The 19470-nt window shown below is 37.7% G+C and overlaps 3 protein-coding genes across 3 annotated transcripts in view; 1 reads left to right on the plus strand and 2 right to left on the minus strand.

The window, feature by feature from the left end:
• Positions 1 to 1817: 1817 nt before the first annotated feature.
• Positions 1818 to 6667, minus strand: LOC307122731 (leucine-rich melanocyte differentiation-associated protein). The gene is made up of 4 exons (XM_079810910.1): positions 6326 to 6667; positions 5258 to 5432; positions 5102 to 5179; positions 1818 to 2126 (listed from the first exon to the last, which is right to left on the minus strand). Exons 1-4 carry the CDS (start codon positions 6555 to 6557, stop codon positions 1982 to 1984), a joined length of 630 nt encoding a protein of 209 aa, XP_079667036.1. The 5' UTR covers positions 6558 to 6667; the 3' UTR covers positions 1818 to 1981.
• Positions 6668 to 12438: 5771 nt separating this feature from the next.
• Positions 12439 to 15306, plus strand: ppp1r15a (protein phosphatase 1, regulatory subunit 15A). The gene is made up of 3 exons (XM_079840600.1): positions 12439 to 12654; positions 13316 to 14126; positions 14795 to 15306. The coding sequence occupies exons 2-3, from the start codon at positions 13329 to 13331 to the stop codon at positions 15020 to 15022; spliced, it is 1026 nt and encodes a 341-aa protein (XP_079696726.1). The 5' UTR covers positions 12439 to 12654; positions 13316 to 13328; the 3' UTR covers positions 15023 to 15306.
• A 3246-nt stretch (positions 15307 to 18552) lies between these two features.
• acer2 (alkaline ceramidase 2) overlaps positions 18553 to 19470 on the minus strand; it is a 31286-nt gene continuing 30368 nt past the window's right edge. Inside the window, exon 7 of the mRNA XM_079809632.1 lies at positions 18553 to 19049. The gene's annotated coding sequence lies outside the window, so the exon portion shown is untranslated. The remainder of the gene's footprint in view (positions 19050 to 19470) is intronic.

A 19470-nucleotide genomic window follows, 5' to 3' on the forward strand; every position in this document is an offset into this window, starting at 1 on the left:
GCTATACAAAACAGACATTTGAGTGCTTCCAATGCACAAAGTGCAATCTCTTAAAGGGTTAGTTCACCTAAAAATGAAAATTCTGTCATTAATGACTTCCCTTTATGTTGTTGGACACAAATTAAGATATTTTAGTTGAATTCCGATGGCTCAGAAAGGCCTCCATTGGCACAATGTACACTCTCAAGACCCATAAAAGGTAGCCTAGACGTCGTTACAAAGTCCATCTCACTACAGTGGTTCTACAATAACTTTATGAAGCGACGATAATAGTTATTGTGTGCAAAAAAAACTAAATAACGACTTATATAGTGATGACTGATTTCAAAACACAGCATCATGATGCTATGAATCATCGAGTCGATTCATGATTCGGATCGCGTGTCAAACTGCTGAAATACGTGACTTTGGCGATCCAACCCGCTGAATCGACTCATTGATTCATAACGCTTCAAACCGCTGAATCAACTCATTGATTCATAACGCTTCAAACCGCTGAATCGACTCATTGATTCATAACGCTTCAAAGCTTCATGATGCTGTGTTTTGAAATCAGTCAGCACACAGGGAAACTGCTTTGCTCTTTTGCTGTTATTTTTGTTGGCCAATGGGAGTTTGTGCTTCATCATGGTTTCACCGGTATCTATGGTTTCTCCACGGGGTTTGAAGCTTTTCGATGACGTTCGCGTCGGGTAATCACGTCACTTCAAAACGTTCCCATGGCAATAGGCGGAAATGGCGGCTCTTGTGTGAAGTAAACGAACATTTTTCAACTTTCTGCTAATATATAGGACTTTTTTTGCAACGAAAATGCAGGGATTATGAAATCATGATAGCCCCGCATATTTTGCACGCGGAAATAGGCAATTTATGCGGCGAAAGTGCGGCGTATTTGAAAAAATGCGGCCCCCGCATGAATATGCGGACTTTGGCTGATTATGCGTTAAATCACGCGATCGCATAATCGCGTTTTTCTGGAGGGACTGCTTATTAAACCATGCGGCTCGTGGCGACACATTGATGTCTTAAGACATGAAACTGAACAGTATTTATGTTATTTTTTTACCTCTTATCAGACGAATGTCATCAAGTATTCCCAGCGCCATAACTTCCTGCGAATAAGGTCAAAATACTAGCACGATTAAAGATATATATACGTACAGATGCATTTTTTATGGTCTTCAAAAACAGAGCAACTATTACTGCTATTATAATGCTTGGATTAGCCTGAAAATTTTTAATAAAACTCAGATTTTATTAGTCTGAAAGAAGAATGTCATATACACCTCGGATGACTTGAGGGTGAGTAAAGCATGGGCTAATTTAAATTTTTGGGTGAACTATCCCTTTAATTGGAGAGTTGGATGGTTGTGGTTTGCTATTGGTGGATCTCATGAGAGTGACAGATTGTCCCGCCCTCGCTCCAGTAAACGCATCATCAGAGAAAAAGTTGTAGCTGCAAGAGGGAGGGGAAGTTATTTTTAATAAAGACACATGAATTAAGAAAAATACTAATGTTGTGCATGTAAAATATAATAAATACTGCAATATTCCCCAAAAAAAGAAAAAAGAAATGTCAATTTTGAATTCATGGTGACTTTCTTTAATAGTTTAATAGTTACAATATATTCCATGTAGCCTAGTTCATTCCTATCTGTAAGCTTGTCACATTAATACAGAATTCAAATTGTGTGCAGGATTTACATAGCTTTGAATGTGACTCATTCAATCCGATTTTACTATACTACACTGTGATCAGATCATTATTGTTGTTCAAATCATTGTTTTGAAAAGAAAAAAAGGCAGTAAAACATTTCCAACGCCAATTCATATTTATTCGTTGCGGCTTCAAATCCCAGTTTAAATATGATCTGAGTAAATTCACTTTCTGTCTTTGAAGCTCATGAAGTCTGGAATCACTTGTACTGGGATAGTGGCATACATCCCTGGAAAATTGTGTGAAATGATGAACAATTGTCTGTTAGCGATGAAGCTCCTTCCTCCTGCTGTGGCCTTCTTTGATTCTCTGCATCCTGTAGGTCTTCCGGGCCAGTTCACGCTCTTTTTCCTGCACCTCTGTGTCATCCAGCACCTCCAGACTGGGCATCTGACTGATCACATACTGCCTGTCATAGACAAATATACGTAGTTATTATGGATTCTATTAGATTGTTCAAATTGTAAATGAATGTTAAACTTACTGGCAGAAACACAGCACTATAGCACAGCTTAAGCAAAACATGACCACTAGATGGTAGTATACCCTTGTGAAAAACAAGTGTGCTTTTTTTTTTTTATTGAACAAAGATCATGGGATAGGGGAGGATGGGGCACCACTTAATGCGGGGTTAGTTGTAACTCACATGGTTTAAAAATTTCCACACATGCCAGGATGACAAAACTTAGTGTATTTACTAGTTGCAATATCAACATTATTTAGAGAAAAGAATTCGCCAAAATTAAAATATCTTTGGAAGATATCACTGAACATTTATTTAACCATAGCAAAAGTAAATTTCCTACTTAAGTTTATTTTTTACTTTAGTTTTTTTTTGTGTGTTTATTTAAAATAAGAAAAATCTGATATTATTTGAATCTTATATCTGTTATTTAACAGTTGAGATCGTCCTTTAATGCTGATCTAACCAGCAGAAGACACGAGATGGGGTTAAATCCCAGTAGGTGGGGCTCATACTAGAACTACCCTATTATATTCTATACTTTTATGAATTCTTTTGAGAAACCAAAAAAGAGTGAGAGTCAATGTCCAGAAATGATTAATTATTATTCTGTTTTTTTTTTTACTATGCTGTATAGCTGTGTTTTGCGGTGTGTTTGTTGTCAAACTCAAAAATGAGTATATTTTGAATTATCAAAAAATGTCATTATTTTATTTTATACTTAATAATTGTATTTTATTGACAACATATTTTAGTTTGTCTTGGATTTTTTTTTTTTTTATGAAACGAAACCACATAATTGTACTAGACATGTGGGAAATTAAATGATCTCCCCTACATATATCACAAAATAATACTTTTAACAGGATAAGAAACTCGAGGTAGCAAGGCAAAAAAGTACATTATCAAACAAGATACAGTAAACAGAGAGTCTACTAAGAAATGTAATTCACAAAACATCTAAAGCAATAGAAATGAAACATATAATAAATTAATTAAAATAAATATATATAAATAACATGAAACTTAAAAAAATCCATTTTCAGGAAATCCGTAGGTAACTCTTATAATGAAACCTTCATTTTTTTAAATTAACAGAGCGGTTTTAGCAGCTTCTTGTTAAACGATGAACAAAGAGAGTCATAGAATAACTTTAAATCGACACAGAAAAGCCTTAAATTGAGCGTTAGATTCAACCTTAGATTCAGTGACTTTACATTTATGGAGATGAAATTGGCCACAGAGAGTTAGCAGTTTTAATATCCTCCATCTCATTTGACCCTGAGTCCCAAATCACAAAGACATTCATTATTTCAAAAATAAAAGTTTGATATAAGCCGAGAAAATGTGCTACCGTGCTTAATCGTATTGAATGTGTACTTGTAGTGTACTTCAAATCTTAAAAGTATATTATCAAAAACTGTACTTATAAAAGGCCACTTAAGTGTGCTTAAAGAGAGTACACTTTCATGACTTTTTCTTAAAGGGTTAGTTCACCCAAAAATGAAAATGATGTCATTAATTACTTACCCTCATGTCGTTCGACACCCGTAAGACCTCCGTTCATCTTCGGAACACAAATGAAGATATTTTAGTTCAAATCCGATCGCTCAGAAAGGCCTCCATTGGCACAATGGCACTTTACACTCTCAAGACCCATAAAAGGTACTAAAGACGTCGTTACAAAGTCCATCTCACTACAGTGGTTCTACAATAACTTTATGGAGTGACGAGAATAGTTTTTGTGCGCAAAAAAACCCTAAATAATGACTTATATCATGATGACCGATTTCAAAACAAGGCATCATGAAGCTTCGAAGAGTTATGAATCAGTGAGTCGATTCAGCGGTTTGAAACGCCAAAGTCACGTGATTTCAGCAGTTTGGCGGTTTGACACGCGATCCGAATCATGAATCGACTCACTGATTCATAACGCTTTGAAGCTTCATGATGCATTATTTTGAAATCGGTCATCACTATATAAGTCGTTATTTAGGTTTTTTTTGCGCACAAAAACTATTCTCGTCGCTTTATAAAGTTATTGTAGAACCACTGTAGTGAGATGGACTTTGTAACGACGTCTTTAGTACCTTTTAAGGTTCTTGAGAGTGTAACGTGCCATTGAGCCAATGGAGGACTTTCAGAGCCATCAGATTTCAACTAAAATATCTTCATTTGTGTTCCGAAGATGAACGGAGGTCTTACGGGTGTCGAACGACATGAGGGTAAGTAATTAATGACAGAATTTTCATTTTTGGGTGAACTAACCCTTATACACTTTTAAAAAGCACACTTTATACTGTCAAGTTTTCCTTTAATGCATTAAATATGTTAATAATCTTTAGTCATGCTTTAGAGAAGTACACTTATTTTGACTGTTGACTAACATACTACATGTAAAGCAATTGATTATAATCCGAACTAGTATCATTCAATATTACATGTAAGCTTCAATATTGTTAATCTCCCTAATTGCAATTTCATTATCACAAGTGACAAATTACATTAAAGTAGCCCACATTTTAGTTTACCATAAATGCGTGCCATTACATTCAGCAGTGCACTTTAACCATATTTTAAAGACAATTGAATTATGAAATTACATATAAAGATATAGGCTATTAAGTCCTACTTAAGTGTCAAAAAGCACTCTAAAGTTCAGCTAATTGTATTTAATATTTTTCAACTATAATATTTTAATTTAAATGCAATGAAGTGCCTGAAAACATTACATTCAATTCACACTTAAGTAGGCCTATATTCTTAAGTATTATGTCTGTAATAACTATTGTTTTTAAAAAGTATTATGCGCTTCTTTTTCACAAAACAAGAGTATTCTATAAGTTCTAAAAACAGACCAAAAAGTACAAGCTGAATGTGTACTATCAGATTTCATATACGTCGGTTCTTTTCATGCTTACCTGTAATCAATATACTGCATGAGACTGCCTCCGTTAAAGTAACTGGGTGCTGCTTCATTGTTCATCATACTAAGAATTCTACAATGAAACCAAACATGTAAATCACTACTGGGTTCATTAATGAATGGATGTTCTTGGGAGAATGGGAGAACTGACTTGATATTTGGGAACTTGCAGGAGATCTCTTCCACAATAATGGGCAGGTTGCTGATTTTGTTCTTGTTGATCCACAAGGTGGTGAGGCTGGGCATGTAGGGGAATTTGACATGTGCGTTGTAGTTGTTGCAGTCCAGGATGAGTGTGCTGAGCTTCTCCAAACCCCCCAAAAGAGCTGGGTTTCGTTAGCAGCTCGGTCAAGGGCAATCGTGGGAAAAGTCGTCCCCCTTCAGGTTGTGATTCACGTCTTTTTGCTGGGAAATTTGGTTACACTTTATTTTAAGGTATTACGTTATACTAGTATTTAGTCATATTAATTAACTACATGCATAGGGTTTGGCTTAGGGTTAGTTACTTGTAATTATGCATAATTTACTGTTATTGACTACATTACCTAAATTGTTTTATTTTTTTAAATATAACAATAATTTTTATATAATATTTCAACATTAACATTTACTGACAGAAGCAACTGATCATCAATACGTAATAAAATAATCATGTTAAAATGTGAGTATTAAATATGATACAGGCTTTTGAGGAATGTTTATTTGTTCATCTCTCAATCATCATTGGCATTATAGAAAAACTAAAGAGCGGTCATAAAACTGAGCATTTAAGTAGCATCTTAATAAGGCATTTTATTGTGAGATATAGAGATACAACTGATAGGCCTATTTATATGCATATTATGTAAGTAGTCTGTTATAAAAATCTCATTTATTTACATTTCAAGCTATCAGAATTTCATCTTTTTGGCCATATAAATATGGGCAACTGCACTAAATTAGGATATTTTTGCTTAGTTTGGGCCTCTGAATAAAATTAAGTTTGTTTCCTCCTCAAGTATGAGCTCCATATTCTCATTATTTCAGTCTGATGTATCAATATGATACTCAACAAATATCCAAACTTAATTGTTTAAAAATGAACAAAAAATAAATGTCCTATTATTTTATTTCAGGCTTTACAGAGTTAATATTCCCTTTTTTGTAAAAAGCTCTTTGTCCTTTATAACCTGCATATTTACACAAGAAAACCGTATAATGTTAGTACCACTTGAAACACATGACCAAGACATCTGTTTCCCAAAAGGATACTCATCCAGTAAGTTGTAACTGAGGTCCAGAACCTCCAGAGTGTCCTGTTGCTGAAGGATGGTCTCATAGGGAATCTCCAAGAGGCCCTGGTGGGCAAAAGAGAGCCTCTGGGGACCCAACACCACAGCGGGACCACCAGGGGTCGGGGGTCCGGTCTCCATGTCACTGCTCTCACACTCTTCAGCCCACCACCGCGGCATCAGGACACATTATGAGCTGATCGACCTCTTAACACTGTAAAAAGATGTTTTGTTAATGTTAAGGTTTCAGTTATTTTGGTATTGATAAGTACATTTGGTGTAACCAACCACTGCACTCGTAAAAATAAAGGGTCTTTGTTGGCATCTCTGATTCCATGAAGAACTTTTAAGATCTATGGAAACTTTCCATTCCACAAAAATGGTTCTTTAGATCATTAAAATGTTCTTCACACAAAGAAATTGTTCTTCTAGGTACTGATCACTGAAAGGTTCTTTGGGGAACCAAAAATTGTTCTTCTATGGCATCGCTGTAAAAAAAAAAAAACCTTTTGGAATCTTTTTTTAAGAGTGTACTTTCCTTTTCTTTGTAATTATTACTGAACGTTATTAGCAATTTCTATTTTGAAGTGAAGGTTACACTTTATTTTATGGTGGTATTAAATACGGTTATGATAGGGTTTGGTTTAGGGTTAGTACTTGTAATTATGCATAATTTACTGTTATTAAGTACATGTTTTAACTCTTAACTACGTCACCTTAAAATAAAGAGTTGCCAAAGTGATTCCTACACGAGACTGGATGACATATCATGTCTCTGTGTTATGATTCAAATTACTTTTGCATTGTTCAATTGCTCACAAATTTCAAAATGTTTTCATAATAGGCCTATTTCCACACATTATAATGAATCGGTCTAAAAATAAATTGAGTTCTGCTTAAACTGTGACAGTCCAAAAAATCAAAATAGGCCAAGAATCAGTATTATAAGGGTATGAAATGTGAATTCACATTCTAACAAAGTGAACTGATCCAGAAAATTGCTTGACGGGTTAGTTCACCCAAAAATGAAAATTAGCCCATGATTTACTCACCCTCAAGTCATCCTAGGTGTATATGACATTCTTCTTTCAGACGAATACAATCAAAGTTATATTAAAAATGTCCTGGCTCTTCAAAGCTTTATAATGGCAGTGAATGGTTGTGTCGTTTTTAAAGTCCATAAAAAGTGCATCTATCCATCATCTAACTGCTCCACAGGGCTTCGGGGGGTTAATAAAGGCCTTCTGAAGCGAAGTGGCGCATTTTTGTAAGAAAAATAGTCATATTTCATCCTTTATAGACTAAAGCTTCCGCCGGTCAGCGGTATGCAAGTCGACTTGCGCTAAAAGAGTAACCCCTGACATGATGTATAGCATCACACACTTTGACGCCTCTCGCAGACAAGGCATGGGCAACCAACTCAAGCCCCTCTTCTCTTATATCGAAATCCTCCGCCATTTAGTTTCACACTTCTAATTCTTGACCGGTGTTTTGTTTTGCTCTATCCTCTGTGCTTCTGCGTTCGTCAATACACATGTGTCAAGGGTTCAAGGGTCGACTTGCTACCACTGACCGCCGGAAGCTAGTTATTTTAGTTTATAAAGTTTTAAATTTGGATATTTTTCTTACACAAACGCGCCACTTCGCTTCAGAAGGCCTTTATTAACCCCCGGAGCTGTGTGGAGCAGTTATATGATGGATAGATGCACTTTTATAGACTTCAAAAACTTTTATTTGTCTGAAAGAAGAAAGAAGAATGACATATACACCTAGGATGGCTTGAGGGTGAGTAAATCATGGTCTACTTTACATTTTTGGGTGAACTAACCCTTTAACTTAGTTTAGTTAAAACAATATGAAAACATATGTTGTCATAACTTATTGATCATATAACATTTTTACAGTGCATAAATGTGATCCAAAAATGTGAGGTCAAATCCATTATTAGATGCTTAGAATTAAATGGAAAGGTTTGGCAAGCTAATATGATGGCCAAATGGCTCATTAACCACAAAACACCAAGGCCATTGAATTATATTAATATTTTAATGTTTAATCTGGAGCACACTTTAGCAGGGTTTTTTGTTTGAATCAGAAACTAGCTATACATCATCCATCAGAATTTCCCCAAAACACAGATGCAAAAATCCTTTCTGTTTCAAAAAAATCAACCACAGCCGTGAAGAAGATATTAGGATTCAGTTCAATTCACTCCCAAGGATATTTACTCCAAAAGTTTTTTTGCATTGATGCCATATAAGAACAATTTTGGGTTCCCCAAAGAACCAGTGAACAGTTCTTAAAATAAACACTTTTTTTCTTGTGAAGAACATTTTAAAAATCTAAAGAACCTTTTCCCACTATAACCTTTTGTTGAATAGAAAGGTTCCATGGATGTTAAATGTTCTTCATGGAACCAGAGATGCCAATAAACCTAAGAGTGGTAAGTAAGATTTTCACAAGTATTCCGCATTTGGACCTATAGGTCAGAATCTTAGGACTTACCGGGGTTAGCAGCTCTCCAGTACTGAAGTGGTGAGTGCATGTGCATGTGCATACATCCCTTTCTGCAAAAATCAAATACCTTCTTTCATGGCTGCAAATGGGATCACAAGATGGGATAATCACATTGCCTGTTAACCCTTTCCTTATGGGGTTAACATGAACGTCACAAAAGTGTCTAAAATGGGTCAACAGCTTTAATGAATCAGCTGATGCTAAAAAGAGTGTTTTGACTCTTTTCACAATTAATGTTTTGTGTAGCATGGCCTGAAAATGAATTCTTGAACAGTTTACAAACAACAAATTTATAACAGTTATATGGATCTGAAACAGTACAGATCACAAATATCTTTGTACCAGGTTTTAGGAGAGAAAGTAGGCAGAATAATTAGATAATATACATATAGTAGACACAGATCAGGCATAACATTCCTAATATATTCCTAAAATTGTGTTGGTCTCCCTTTTGCTGCCAAAACAGCCCTGACTCTTCGAGGCATGGACTCCACTAGACCCCTGAAGGTGTGCTGTGGTATCCGGCACTAGCAGCAGATCCTTTAAGTCCTGTAAGGGGCCTCCATGGATCGGACTTGTTTGTTCAGCACATCCCACAGATGCACGATTGGGTTGAGATCTGGGGTGGGATACCACCAGGGAATACCATTTCCATGAAAGATAGTCTGCAACAATGCTTAGGTAAGTGGTACGTGTCAAAGTAATATCCACATGGATGGCAGGACCCAAGGTTTCCCAGCAGAACATTGTCCAAAGCATCACACTGCCTCCGCCCGGCTTGCCTTCTTCCCATAGTGCATCCTGGTGCCATGTGTTCTCCAGGTAAGCGATGCACACGCACACGGCCATCCACATGATGTAAAAGAAAACGTGATTCATCAGACCAGGCCACCTTTTTCCTTTGCTCCGTGGTCCAGTTCGGATGCTCACGTGCCCACTGTTGGCGCTTTTGGTGGTGGACAGAGGTCATGGGCACCCTGACTGGCTATGCAGCCCCATATACAACAAACTGCGATGCGCTGTGTATTCTGACACCTTTCTATCAGAATCAGCATTAACATCTTGAGCAATTTGAGCTACAGTAGCTCGTCTGTTTGATCGGACCACACAGGCCATCCTTCGTTCCCCACCTGCATCAATGAGCCTTGGCCGCCCATGACCCTGTCGCCGGTTCACCACTGTTCCTTCCTTGGACCATTTTTGATAGATACTGACCACTGCAGACCAGGAACCCCCCACAAGAGCTGCAGTCTTGGAGATGCTCTGACCCAGTCGTCTAGCCATCACAATTTTGCCCTTGTCAACCTTGCTCAAATCCTTACGCTTGCACATTTTTCCTTTTCTAACCATAGACTGTAAAAAAATATGGATGTAGTGTCCATGGCATCACTCATGGGTTTCTGAAGAGAGTTTTTGAAGCGTAAAGTCGGCTGTTGCCATCTTGGCAGCGCGTCACCGTGCATCACTCCCGGAAACTGCAAAAACAGAAAATGGACAAAGAGGCAGGACGTGGCTGGGGCTGAGGTGATGTGATGACTAACAGACAGCAGACAAACGGCTATCCACCTGTCACTCAAAGTGGCCACTCCCTTAATTATGCAGAACTTTAAGTTATAAAATAAAATCACCCCCTCACGTTTGTCATGAAGGGCAAAATTAGCCGTATAGACAAAAAACACAATTTGTACCAGGCTGTAAACAAGTTTTTATCTGCTGTAAAGTTGGCCATTTTGACATGGAGCTCAATGAGATTCTGCTCCCTTCTGGAGCCTGTCCCTAGCAGCCAGTCGATGAATTGCAGTTTAATTTACTTCCATATTGGCTTCAAGAGAAACTGGGGGAGGTTGCTAGCCTGGCAAGCCAGACCCACATCAAGATGTTGGGTCTGGGAACACACCATTGGCAGGGCTCAATCCGAGGGGCGGGATAAACGGTTGTCTTTCAAATTCCCTCTGCACGCAATAAGATAGCGCTACAACCAACCAGAGCAACGAAGAAGGTGAAGCGGAGCTAGTTGATTAAACTTTTGCCGGATCCACATCTTCTTTTTTTAACAATGACTTCAGTGCCGTTCTTTGTTCTTTTCTCAAAGAAAAGCTTAACTCCAAGTCTTCCAGACTGAGTCACGGCCAAAGCCAATTCGAAAGACCGCTGTTCGCCAGCTTCTTTGTTTTCAAGTAGCACGGGGAACTGCCACAACTCTGCCGTCATTATGTTAAGTCCGCCCACCGACTCTATACACGATCTGATTGGCCTGACCAGAGTTTGTTTTTTCCAGTTTGCAAGCAAACGGAGAGTTGCTAGACGTCCTGGCTGCAAATTATATTTGCTGTCCCTAGGGTGCGTCTAGATTTCTAGGCTATGAGGTTGCAACTTTGAGGACAAAATGTTCACTTGCTGCCTAATATATCCCACCCACTAACAGGTGCCGTGAAGAAGAGATAATCAGTGTTATTCACTTCAACCGTCAGTGGTCATAATGTTATATATATATAAAAATGCCGATATATATATTGTTACGGCTCAGTTTTGTTTTGGGTTTGTTGTGTTGCGTTCTCTTTCTCCTATAGGTTGCCAGATAAGGATCCACACCTGTGCTGAATTTGGAAAGCAGTATTTAAGACGGCTGTCCTTTGTGGGAGGGGGTGCTGACCCCTATCCTGCATTTTTGCTCAGGAATTGGACCTTCATATTGTTTTTCTCTTTATTGTTCGCTTCTTTTTTTGTTGAACATCTATTTTCTTTATTATGTAACCCCTAGACGTAAATAAATCTTTGGTCTAATTCATTTTTGGACTCTGATCCCTTTATTTTTGTTACTTCCTTGAGCCGGAATGTAACTATATATAATATATATATACTTTTACCAAAAAAAAGTATTTTAGTCAGTAAAAAGTCACATTAGGCTATAATTTAGAGTGCAAACGGGTGTTCTCAAAAGACCCTATACATTTTTGTCATGAGTTGTGTATCCTACATAATAGGGTGTTTTTATGCTAGCTAACATTTTATGTTGTTGAGCTCGTGTTTATTGCATTATTATAGTAGGCTATCATGCGCCTGTGTGTCTATGGCACTATAGCATTATGCTTTTAGTCACAGGCCACTTGAGTTACTTTGACCCATCATGTGACATGCTGTTTTACTACCTCTAATTGTTATGCTTTTCAATATATTCATGATATAAAAGATAAGGTTTGGTTTATGGGCCCCATGCATTCTGGCTTCTTCAGTGTTTTCCATTTTACTATAAAATCATAATGTCGTCCATTGCCAAGAAAGTCCCCTTGATATAGATGTTCTTGTTTACAGTTTCACCCTCCAGAATGTTTTGTTTAGACTTCGCTTTCCATTTTAGGGTATGATGCAATTCAGTCTCAACCAGACTCTGCTGGCCAAATCCAGCCCAGGTCCCGCCCACCACTGGAGTTTCTCGAAACGTAACGAAACGTGCGCTACGTGATTTCCCAGTGAGGGAACACGCAAGTCCCGCCTCCGCATGGCAACGTCATTACAGTATATATAAACACTCGCCGTCACTCATAGGAGCATTTCCATTTACAGCAAAGAAGAATGAACTACATGAAATACGAACCCAGCGCGAGATGTTGATGAACAAAGCGAACATGGAGTATATGTTTAAACTGAAGTCGTCGTATTGCTCAAACAGTGTTTTAGGGTACGTTAGTACATTGAACATTGGAGAACCAAATCTTCGCTGGAGCGACTGCCAAGCGACAGGCTGACCAAAATCACAAAGGTACGAAACGTCTATTGTATAATATTAATTTATCTAAACATATTTACAATGGTTTATATGTCCAAAAATCATGCTATTGCCTTGGTAATATGGGTATTTTTTTTATTGTTGTTAAAAAATACACATTTTTTTGTTTAGTTTTTTTAGTGTTTACAGCACACAGTGGGTATGTCTCATTGGTGTGTCATAGTATATTGTAGCAACAATGCAAACAACACCCCTCTGAGGACTGAGAAGTCTTTAACTGGTTTTAATATATGTGACTCTGGACCACAACATTAGTCAAAAGGGTTTTAAGCTTTTCATTGATGTATGGTTTGTTAGGATAGGACAACATTTGGTCAAGATACAACTATTTGAAAATCGGGTGCAAAAAAATCTAAATATTTAGAAAATCACCTTTTAAGGTTGTCCAAATTAAGTCCTTAGCGATGCATATTACTACTACTACTAATATATTTACAGTAGGAAATATAGAACATATCTTAATGGAAGATGATCTTTACTTAATATCCTAATGATTGTTGGCTATTATATGCATTGTTGGCTATTGCCACTAACATAGCTATCAGTGCGACTTATGACTGGTTTTGTGGTCCAGGGTCACATATAGCTATGTAATTACAAATATTGATTGTTTTATGCCATATTTTTTCTACAGATTGAGTGTGATTATGGCACCATTCACCATTTCCCCACATCATCCACTGCCATACCAGTGCTGTCTACCTCAGGAAGCTCTTTTCATGCAATCCAAGATGAGTCCAGAGCTTTCCTCCAGTAAGCCTGGAACGCATGAAGATCTACCTCTTAATTATTATCATAAAACATCCATTGTGAAGATCAGACTCCATCTGTGGCCGGTCATCCGAAGAGTTGTGAACTGCTGTACGAGTGTGGCAAAACTTTTCTGCTCCAAGATGTTTTTCTTCATTTGTGTGGGAAAAAACATGTCCATGACCGGCGAGTTGAAGAAGAGTGGTGTGGCGGTCCTGGAAAGGGAACTCGGGGATGGGAAGGATCCAGAGATGAAGGTCGTCATGGAGTTTGATGATGAGGATGAGATGATCGAGCCTGCTGTTCAGCAGGAATCGTCAATGATCGATTCGGATGAAGAGGAAGATGATGAAGCCGGGCTCTCAGAATGGGAGTCCGATGAAGGAACGGATGAGGAAGAAGATGATGAGAACAATGAAGAGGAAGACTGTGTGCCACAGGATGAGGATTCTGAATGGTCAGATGACGATGAAGGTGACTCTGAGGCATCAGCAGAGAGCCTTGAGCTTTGGGAATCCTTCCTCAACAGCAGTGACCCGTACAATCCTCTGAGCTTCTGCTCGTCCACCGGATCCAAAGCAAACACTAAGCAGAACCAACTAACTCTGAGCTCACAGATCAAAACTCAAACTACACCAGCTGCAAGGCCAGAAGAGGGTCATCCAAAACCAAACTCAAAGGAGGGAGGGAAGAAGGTAAACATTTCATGGAAACCAGTGTTGTTTCTAGTATTTATTCTTACTTTGAATTGTTTTCATGTTCATTTTAGAATTTTATGTTTTTTTTATGAATAGTTAGTTTATTTTTATTTCAGTTTTATTTTAATAGTAATAGTAGTAATGCTTATTTTATTGTATTACTATTTTCTATAATATTTCAGTTAGTTGCCACGTTTTTCATTGAATGTTTATATTTTATTTTATTTCAGCTAACAAAGTTTTAATTAACAAAAACACATTTGGAATTATGATAATTCATTTAATACAATTATATAAATAGTAACAAATAAATTAACAGTAATAATATAAATTATACATCATTCTAAAAAAAAGTTTAGTGATGCAAGATAGGCCAGAAATAAAATGGCAATAAGAAGAAGAAAGAAAAAAATCAATAAACATGAATTCAGATTGTGGTTGCTGTAAATAGGCTGGAATTGAAACACTAAACAATCCCTCTTCCATGACAACAGCAGACGTCAGCTAGTAGTCAAACGAGTTCCTGTAAGTCAGGATGTCATGTGACACATGTGACTCACGCTGCTTGACTAACAGGCGTAAGGTTACATGCCTCAGGGGTTGGGATAGAAACTCTTCTGTGTACTCTTATCCATAACATGCCTTTGTCTTTTCTTTTATTTCAGGTGTGTTTCAGTGATAATGTGACTGTACGCCCTCTGGTGGCTTGGGGTTTTGCTAGCAGGGCGGCACGGGACGGCTCTTGTTGGCTGCAGATGGCCAGGGACCGAGAGCGTTTCAGAAGAAGAGTGAAGAACATTGAGGATGTCATTAAACCATGCCTGACACCTGAACACAGAGCCAGCGTGTGGGAGAGACTTCAGAGAAAAACTTGTCATAACACTCCGGCCTGATGCATTATTCCCATAATGTAGAAGTTGAACTAGATGTTTGAAATAGATGTGTGATTTTTGGTGCTTTTAACTCCGAACACTGAATGTTGTTGTTGTTGTTGTTTTTACTGTTATTTATATTGTTTTAATATTGTGGATAATTTTATTTTTATAGATCTTTGTTGTATTGGGGTTTCATTTGATATGTTTTGCACATTGCATTTTACAAAACACTGTAATTCTTACACTTTGCATATTTTATATACAGTAGCAGCTGAAAAAATATTAAACTTTTCCAACATTTATCCTGTTGTTTGAATTAAATTATTCTATGCATATGCTATTTTTAAAACACTATTTGACAAAATGTACATGAATTTTAAGTATCACAAATACATTCATAAATCATAAAAAAAATTGTGAGGTACAGCATGGTACTGTCACTGCTAGAAAATGTCAATCTACTATAAATATAGAAACATTTTATTCAGCCATAACGTCACCTTTCCACCATAGTATCAACAGTGTTGGGAGTAACGCATTACAATTAAGTAATGAGAGTTACGTAATCAGATAACTTTTCCAAGTAGCTAGTAAAGTAACTCAATTTACTTTATTTTCCCATTTATTAACTGCCGTTTCTCACATCTCCATTTTAAGAGAAATAGTGAGTAAAGTGCGGAGTTGTGTGTGTGCTGTGTGAACATGGCGTCGCCGCCACCTAATGGCAAGAGAATGAATTAACATTTTCATTCAGTGTATCTGCTATTTTGGTTTTTGCAGGTCAGGTGTGTATTATGTAGCATCATTTCACAAAGCCAAAGTCAGACCATGCTGATTTTGCTGTAAATCTTATTTAAATATTATTTCATGTGTGCAGCATCTTTGTTCGGATTATGATGGCTACACATATTTTTGGTGCACAACATGAAGTTTTTCGCCGCTAGAGGTCGCCGAGATTGCGTGCGGACTGCGGATTAATGGGAGATGTGGTCTTCACCTCACAGCCGGTGGAAAAGAATTGGGACAGGACTCTGAAATCATGTTCATGGAGGAGATTATTAACGTTACTGTAGTATTAAGCAGAGCAGGGCCGAGTGCTGTGGGAGCTGAACAAGGTCGCTGGAGAGATTGCTAGAGAGACTAGAGCGTCACACGGCTCAAGAGCAGTGGAACTTTTATTATGTCACAGTCACCGCTTCCGCTTCTTCCGCTCTTGTGTATGTGGGGAAACAGAGATCATATTAGACTAGTGCTGCGTCCCAATTCGCATACTATCCGTACTAAATAGTATTCGAAAAAAGAATTAGTATGTCCCAAATCTTAGTATGTTGAAAAAAGTATTCCAAAGATTCCCGGATGGTTTACTATTTCCGGTCAGAATCCGAAGTGCAGATCGATGCGCACTCTAACGGCTGATATTGCCCACAACCCATTGCGAGATGGACGAGGATTCGATTAGAACTACAAACGCGGATAAAAAGTGTTTAAAAAACTACAAACATGACGGTTACGCGAGTCTGACGGTTAAGTGGAGAGGATTAGATAAAGTGGTTTGAGTGATCAATTATCAGTATTTAACCGGACGAAAAGATATTTATTCAATATTATCCACATTATATTTCACCTGCAGCAGCATTGAGAACTTTTGTAATGATACGTTTGGCCATTAACTTTGCAAACACATGAGAGGAGTCTAAAGACCCACGAAAGGCAGATCAACGAGCGACTACATTTCTCTCCGATACGGTAGGAAATTAAATTTAAAGTGGGGGATTTGAACTGTGACGATGATTGACATTTTAAACGGTGACGGGACGCACGTAACAGAGTCCGTTAAAGATGACGAAGTAGTATGTCCCAAAGCTTGCATACTCTTCTGCTACACACTCAAAAGTATGTACTTTTTCTTCACAAAAAGAGTACATACTTTTAGGACGTAGTATAAGTAGGCGAATTGGGACGCAGCCTAGGGTTACCACCTTGGGTGGGGCAAAATAAGGGACACCCATTCACAACCCCCTACTCCCCCCCCCCCCCCCCCAAAAAAAAAAACACGTCATGAAATGATTCCGTCTACATTGACAACTTGACAGCTCAATAATAAACCATAAGAAAGCGAGATCAAGTATGTGAACTTGCAGCAGAACACATTTTATATTATTTTACATTTGATTATTTTATTTATTTCTAAAGAACTTTTTAGTAGCCTATTTGGTGCACTTTAAAGGGACAGTTCAGCCCAAAATGTTAATGTTTCATAATTTTGCAGAGGCGGGCAGTAAGTATTTTTTCAGTAAGAACATTTTTTCCTGTACCATATTTCCATTGACCAGCAGGTGTCCCTGCGTGCATCCGAAGCCCCGAGAAATGAACCACTTTTCAACACATCTGGCTGGAAAGCTTCCAAGCTTCATCTCGCCAGCACTAGCTTGCACCATGGCGGAATTTGCGAGCGGAAAGACAGAATGCTTCTCCAGAGAGGAATTCTTTTATTTTTAATATTTAAAAATGTTTGTGCTGCTGCCGTGTGTGTAATAAGCAGAGTGTGCGTTGTGCATCCGCATATTTGTAACGCTCCCTTTAAATAACACAAAAAATACTGCGCTATTGACTTTAGACCAGGTTTTTGTTAGTCAATGGCAGTTGTTTTCAGTTGCCTCAAAAATGAAAACACGCCAACAATGATATTTAACACACCTCGTTTTCAGACCAGCACACCCATGGGCGAACAGATGGGCAGATGGGCGTGAGTGCATTTGCAAAATAAACAACGTGGGCGTTGAATGTGAAAATGATAACTGCGTTGCATTGCACCGGGTGTATGATAATTGTACGTTGTAATTACGTAATTGTTGTGTTTTTTTGTGTGTGTGTTTTTTTATAATGCTTGCCCTTTGTCTGTTATAAAAACATATAAAAAAAAATTATATGTTGTACCATGCCAATTATGGTTGTTAAATGTTTAGTTTTTTTGTTCAATAAAGTTTTTGCAAAAGAACTTTTGTTTGTTATTATAAAACAAACCAAGCACAGCCCAGGTGAGAAAAGTATTAACGTAGGCCTAATGCATTTCTTTCCATAAAAAGTAACTAAGTAAAGCAAATAGTTACTTTTTTATGGAGTAGTACAATATTATAATACACTTGCAAAAGTAACTTTGCCCAACACTAACCCCCGGTTTCACAGACAAGACTTAAGCTAGTCCCAGACTAAAATGCATGTTTGAGCTGTTTTAACTGAAAGCAACTTGACATGTCAGTGCCTTTTGTTTCCTCAAGATGCACAACCGTAATGTTTTTTTTCTAAGGCATACACGCTACTTAAATGTCCTAATTGAAATAAGGCCTAATCGTGGTTTAATCTAAGCCCTGTCTGTGAAACCGAGACTGAGTATCAATATATTTCTACTCAAAAATAAGCCGCAATATTATTCAAGGGGTCAGTACATGTCCATGTTAGAAAGTGTTTTTAGAAGGGAATGTGCATAAGGTTAGGAGCTTGTTTCAGCATGAACACGTTAAGAAAGACATGCACTGTTCAAACAGGTTAATTTGCAGCATGTTTTTATTAAATCAGTGTAAAAATACAATCAAACTCATTTGGTTACAAAATCATGAATCAGTGGTAGTTACAAAACTATTAATTGGTTAAATCGCAAAAATAAATAGTCTTTGTATACTTGGTCCCTGCGTTGCATCTGGGTCCGGATGACACACTCACACACACATACTCAAACACGTTATAGCCATTGAATTGGCTTACAGTACATATTGTGCATTGCTTGAGCAGAAAGTTACACAAAAATACAAAATCACTCCTTTAGAAAACCCTGGATGAGTGGCAAAAACATTAAGAAACCGAGGTAATGTTCAGTTTCTCTTCTTGCAATTTTGTGGCATTGGAAGAAAGCAGCAAGAAGTCATAGAACGTGTCATTTGTGTAGAAACCACAACGGATTTATGTTTTTATTGCATACTGTGTTTTTGGTATTTCATCCTTCAATAAATAATTTAGATCAAGGGTCCAATCTGCTCCTGGAGGACCACTGTCCTGCAGAGTTTAGCTCCAACTTGTCTCAACACACCTGTCTGGAAGTTTCTAGCAAAGCCACTTGAATGTATGTCAATGGAGGAGAGGCTTCACTACGCTGAATAAACCGCTTTTGTGAGAAAATAGCTTTTCGTTTAATGAATCGACAGCCGGCTAATCTTCAACATGTTTGCTCTGAAAATATAATTTTGGATTGATCTATTTTTAGTTTACACTGAAAAAAAATGTGTTTTATATGTGAAGTCATGGACAATTGCATGACCGGTATGATTCAGTTTACGGCACTTCTCATACATTTCTATGGTATCCGCAAACAGTGATTGACTGTTGCACGAAATTCAAATGATGTCACGGCTGTAAATATGATTGGTTATCAAGACACACGTGATCCAAGATAGCCGTTCTAGAGCCACAGA

This window comes from Gobio gobio, assembly GCF_949357685.1.
Source record: "Gobio gobio genome assembly, chromosome: 2".
NCBI classification, from domain to species: Eukaryota; Metazoa; Chordata; class Actinopteri; order Cypriniformes; family Gobionidae; genus Gobio; species Gobio gobio.